This window comes from Brachyhypopomus gauderio, chromosome 7 (genome assembly GCF_052324685.1).
Source record: "Brachyhypopomus gauderio isolate BG-103 chromosome 7, BGAUD_0.2, whole genome shotgun sequence".
In the NCBI taxonomy this organism is placed as follows: Eukaryota; Metazoa; Chordata; class Actinopteri; order Gymnotiformes; family Hypopomidae; genus Brachyhypopomus; species Brachyhypopomus gauderio.
Genome location: NC_135217.1, coordinates 7,166,044 through 7,172,096, shown reverse-complemented (window position 1 = coordinate 7,172,096; position 6,053 = coordinate 7,166,044). Strand labels below are relative to the sequence as shown.

Genomic DNA, 6,053 nt, shown 5'->3' with positions numbered 1-6,053 from the left:
TACTGTAAAAAGTACTGCATTGAATGTCACTGCACTGAAATGGTGCATTTTTGTATAGATTTTAATGAAATTAATGGTTGTTGTGTAAATGTTCTGATTGCCATGACATTACAGCTCTTAACTCCAGTAAAGATGCAGCTTCAGGTCTATGGAAACATTCAACTTCCTTAAGTGGGTTAGTTCACAAACAAATGGTAATTTTGCGAGGGAATATTTTAATTGAAGTTATTTCTGTATGTTTTATTTGATTTTTAGTTAATTGGCTACTGTGATTACGTTTTGTTGTGTTACTCTCGAACATTGTAATAGTTTGTTCTCATCTTGTGTGTCATTAGTAGTACATTTCTAAACAGCAGCGCTGATCTGGGGTCAGTTGTTACTACGTGACGCGTCCACACTTCCTCTCCGCCGTAGAATGAGTTGTTGTTCTTAAAATGGCGCCGTTGGATCTGGACAAGTATGTTGAAATTGCAAGACAGTGTAAATATCTTCCAGAAAACGACTTGAAGGTGAGCATTACCAATGCCTTAGCATTAAAGTTCAACGATACGTTACAGTGTTTTCCTTAAAAAAGTCTTCTCAATCAAGACTAGCAGCTGTAGCTGGCAGTGAAGGGTGAGCTAGCTCGATAGCTCTGTTTCTCCAGCTAGCTAGTTAGCTAAGATAGCTACCTAGTTAAACACCAAGTAACGCTAGCTAGCAGTACAGGATGACTCTGGTGCGTTGTTTCATATTAGTAGCATTGGTTTATATATATATACTACACGGTGCTTGACAATAACACTTCTTTGGCTAAGGCGTGATTCGACAGATAGCTAATTTTACCTCGCTTTGATGCAAAAACCTACCGGCTCCTTTGCTACCGTTACTAGCTAGCAGCTTAACTGTTACTTGGTAAACTGGAGGACAGGTTATTATCCGTCCATCTGCTCCTTAGGTTGAATAACGTCTTAAAACGTCGGGTATTGTTGTCTGGTTGAGTGTGTGGATGTTCCTGAGTCATAAGTTAGCTAACAAGGAGTCAAGATTTGCTAATCAAGCTAACTAGATATAGTTAACCTAGCTAGCTAATGGTGCCCTGACACACCTTCATGTCACTTTCCTGATGTGTGTGAACTACAGAAGTCTCTGCTTTCCCACCATTATCGAGAATACTTAACACTTAAAAGTGTTGGCACATAAATGGCACATTTTTATAAAGAGTCCAAAATTATGATTCATGTTTACAAGTAGACCTGTCCAGGAAATGTCTTGTCCACATCTGTGTGTGGGTGCAGTGGGATCGTACACTACCATTAATGCTAAATCATTAAACTGTGTAAGAAGACAACAATGTCTTTATTTTGAATGTGGTCGTATTTGCTTAAGAACTGTCTTGTCAGAGCTTGATGATCGTCTTTCAACAAATCTATTTCCCCATATTCACATATTTCCTCTCCACAGAGACTGTGTGACTATGTATGTGACCTGCTACTAGAGGAATCAAATGTACAACCAGTATCAACTCCAGTCACTGTTTGCGGGGACATCCATGGACAGGTACAGTTGGGACAGCATCCTAATTTATATATTTGTGAAACCTGGTTGCTGGTGATTTCAGAAAACTAATTGAAAACTTCTTTGCACTGCGTAGTTTTATGACTTATGTGAACTCTTCCGAACTGGAGGACAAGTACCAGACACAAACTACATCTTCATGGTATGTTCACAAATACCCTGGCTGAGACAGTAATTGGGATTTGAAAATTGAATAAAAACATGCACTCACTGAAAATATTTATATCAAAATGATTGGGCTTACATATATACTAAATTGACTTGCTGCATTGATCGAATTTAAAACAAATGCTTGTGATGGTGTCATTTATCCATGTCATTTTCACCTGTTTTAGATCGTTGTTGTCCATATCGAACACTTGGAATAAATGGAATTAATTTTTTGTTTTTGTTTTCCCTTCCCTAGGGTGACTTTGTTGACAGAGGATATTACAGCTTAGAGACATTCACATACTTGCTAGCACTTAAAGCTAAGTGGCCAGACCGCATCACGCTGTTGCGTGGAAATCACGAGAGTAGGCAGATCACACAAGTATACGGCTTTTATGGTGAGTGTCTATAAAGCGAATCTCGTAGAAGTGCAGCCGCATAATTTTCCGTGACGTTGCCTCGACGTTGAAGTTGTTTTCTTCTTCTTCCCGCAGACGAGTGCCAGACGAAGTATGGAAACGCGAATGCTTGGAGATACTGCACCAAAGTGTTCGACATGCTGACTGTTGCTGCTGTAAGTCTCATCAGAATGTAGTTACTTCATTGATGACTGTGTCACCCGCCGCTGTTTTTTCCCCCAGTGGTTCAGTGTGCTACATGTTTGGATTTGTAATCACAACAGCTGCTCTAGCTAAAGTGCAGTTTGTCACAAAGGGCTTAAGTCTTCACTTGTGTGAGATGACCTGGCTTTAGATGGTGACGTGCCTTTGCACATAACGTGTTTGGAGAGGCAAAGAGTCAGGAAGCAATGTTAAGCAAAGTATCTTCTAGATCTTTAGAAGTGAAGAGGTTCGAGTGGTTCGGCATACATTAGATGTTCGTTGGAATATGCACAAAAATGTATGTTTTGAAATCTCAGATATCAGATCATGATGTTTGTATGTGACATGTTAATGTTTTTATACACCAGTTGATAATTAAATCGCACTATGGAGTTATCCAATACCGTTGGCAGGATTATCATGAAGCACAGTGATTGGAGCATACTTTGATGCATGCATCCTGGTAGTGGGGTGAGAATGCCAGGCGCTGGTGTGGGCAGCCCCTGGCTGTATGAGGCTACGATACCATGGTCGCTCTTATTTCTGCCCTCTCCAGCTCTGAAGCTTGTTGTGTGAGCAGCCCTCCCCTCTCCTAATCAGGGTTTATGTTTACCCTCCAGACTCCTTGTCAACACGACAGAAGCTCGGGAGGGATACTGGTCATAAAGCCTTGGCCATGTTCCTCTTTGGTTAGGGCAAACGCCCAAAAAAAGAGGGCTGACTTTGTTTGCCTTGAGTGATTGTCTTATTGTGTTGTGGTGCTGTCCAGAGACCTGTTTGTTTAGTGTTCAGTTTTGGTCTGCAGTATATAATTGATGTATATAATTGACATCATGGAATTTTAAAAACTTGATGTTCCAGATCAGTGTTATGAGGGTGTTTTGATTCATTGTCGTATTTGCATAATCCAGCAAACACAAATGTTTTTGGGCAAAATAAAGCGTGAAACACATTGAGGGTGGAGCTCTAGAGCTGTAATGGATTGGAGGGCATTTTACACTATGGTTTCTGCTCATGGCGTTACTGCAAAGGTCACTGGGCTTGTTTGGGTGTTCCTCTCTTAAGGAAGTGACACACAAACGCTTACAGGGTCATCCTGTGTTTGGAACATCCTAATTGCCTTTCATGGCACGCGAGCTCACCAGTGCTGGACGAGAGAGAACGAACGTGCTTGGAACAAATGCAGTTGTCTGAGAGATGATTTGGGAGATGATGACGTCCTTTCTTTAAGGCATAACGATCTAATTTATTCATGATGTGTGTTCTCTCCCCAGTTGATAGATGAGCAAATCCTTTGTGTGCATGGAGGCCTTTCACCCGATATCAAGACCCTGGACCAGATCCGCACTATCGAACGCAATCAGGAAATTCCACACAAGGGGGCTTTCTGTGACCTTGTCTGGTCCGACCCAGAGGATGTTGATACCTGGGCCATCAGCCCAAGGGGTGCCGGTTGGCTCTTTGGTGCCAAGGTCACTAATGAGGTAACAATATTTAGCTGATTAACAATCCACTGTTTGAAATCGTTCTTCACAATGCAGGTTAGGAGTAGGTTCAGCTAGATGACAATTAGTGTCAGGCACTCTACACTTTCATGGTTTATTTGCAATAACAAACTTGAGTGGCTTCCAAATTTGACTTGACAGTTTATCTAATGGTTTGAATCAGATGTGTTAAAGGCAGGTTGTTAAAATGCTAAAATATGCGTGGCAGGGGTTCTCATTGAAAAGGGTTGTGAAACATTGCTGTAAAGTTTTGAGTCTGTGTACAGGAAGTGGCTTTTTTGAAGTGATAATAATGACTGAGCAAGCTTGCTTGATTTAAACATCACTTAGGAGGTTTAAATAAATGTTATAAATGTTGAAGGCCAGACGTACTACATGTAACATTACGTAGGCTACATGTAACATCATCTCCCACTAGACCAGAAACACATGGCTTGTATATTTCTGTGGCCATGCATTTTGTATTTATTATCCTCTTATCCAATCAGTGGTCAGTTTTTGACCACATGACCGCCTGTTGGGTGGATGGTGTTGAGAGATGGCCCATGGCCAGCCCAGCATTGATGCTGAGTGAAGCCTCCACTACGAATGAAATGACCACCGGTCTGGAGTGGCCATGTGGACTAATGAGACTAATGACTATATGGTAGCATGTAGGTATGTGGTGGCTGATAAATTTGACAACAGTCTAACCACCTATTGGATGTGTAGTGTTCCTAATGGTGTGGTGGGTGTGTGAGGTTTTTGAGTGTTGTGTAAATCCCATGTTTGTTTTTTCCTTCCATAAGTTTGTCCACATCAACAACCTGAAGCTCATTTGCCGTGCGCACCAGCTGGTTCACGAGGGCTACAAGTTCATGTTCGACGAGAAGCTGGTGACCGTGTGGTCAGCCCCCAACTACTGCTACCGCTGCGGAAACATCGCCTCCATTATGGTCTTCAAGGATGTGAACACGAGGGAGCCCAAGCTGTTCCGGGCCGTGCCTGACTCGGAGAGGGTCATACCACCCAGAACGACCACACCTTACTTCCTCTGAGTGTGAGGTCCTTGCCCCCCCCCACCAAGTCCACCCTTCCCTCTTCATCATCCCGGTCCACCCTCTCCTCGTCATCATCTCTATCAACCCTCTCTCTCTGTTTTGCTGTTCTTTTTTGCTTTTGTTTTTTTATATGCTTATTTGTTTTTTTATGCAAACCCTGTCCCACATCCTTCATGGATTAGACGACTATGATGGACCCCAAGGACTTTAATGTTGCAGCTGGCCGTTGTCATGACGAGTATAATCTTGTCATGTAGAAATTTAGTATAAATTATGTAGAGCTCCTCTTGGTGCTGATTTCTTACTCCCTCGTGTGTGGGGTGAAGTCATGTGGAACTACAATTCCCAGTTACCCATGTTCAACAGTTAACTGGGCACAGTGACCTGGGGCTGGTTTCCCCACCCACGGATTACGCCTAGTTGTGGATTAAATTATAGTGTGAATGGTGACTCACCATTGGAAAATCTTTTAAATGTAGATTTAGGCTTAATCTGGGTCTGTGAAACTGGCCCCTATAGTTTCTGCTTGTGAGATGTGTCAAAGAGAGAGAGAAAACTTGGTTTAATCTGGCCCTGTTGTCCTAAAGACTGAAGTTGTGGCAGAATAGAAACCAAACCTTGAAATATGGTAATAAGTGAGGGTGGACCAGCCGCCGAGACAGAGGAGGCTGTGATTATTTTGTACATTTAAATAATTGTATTGATTTTCATCTTTTTCTCAGATTTGTTGTATTTTATTATTGTAGAAATGGCAGCCCACACCACTTAAATATAAAAAATAAACCCCTTTATTATTAACTTATATGTTTGCTATGTTTTTTTTTGTTTAAAAATATAGTTTGAAACACAGTATCCCAATATGCATCAGTGTCCTTCCTCAGAAAACCCTGTCTTGTGGGTTATGATATAAAAGGTAATATATATCATCCACATTGTTATTAGTTAGTAAACAGGGCTAATAATACTTGATTGCAAATGCCGTCTCGTCGCCCCTATTACATGTCATTATGCTAAACGATTTCACCTATAAACACGCAAACAACCAGAGCAGGTTTACCAACTTCTCCATTCTCGAACACGGAGCATTGAAGCTGCCACACGGTGGCGCCCTTTACCGTTACTTCTAACACAACCCTCGAGGCCCTGCCCACATTGTATTGTTTGATTGACAAATCGGCCAACGAATGAAAACGCCTATA

The 6,053-nt window shown here is 41.8% G+C and overlaps 1 protein-coding gene across 1 annotated transcript; it reads left to right on the top strand.

The window, feature by feature from the left end:
- Positions 1 to 356: 356 nt before the first annotated feature.
- ppp6c (protein phosphatase 6, catalytic subunit) lies at positions 357 to 5,656 on the top strand. Its single transcript, XM_077011290.1, has 7 exons — positions 357 to 509; positions 1,444 to 1,539; positions 1,634 to 1,699; positions 1,964 to 2,105; positions 2,202 to 2,281; positions 3,584 to 3,793; positions 4,603 to 5,656. Exons 1-7 carry the CDS (start codon positions 435 to 437, stop codon positions 4,849 to 4,851), a joined length of 918 nt encoding a protein of 305 aa, XP_076867405.1. The 5' UTR covers positions 357 to 434; the 3' UTR covers positions 4,852 to 5,656.
- Positions 5,657 to 6,053: the final 397 nt, after the last annotated feature.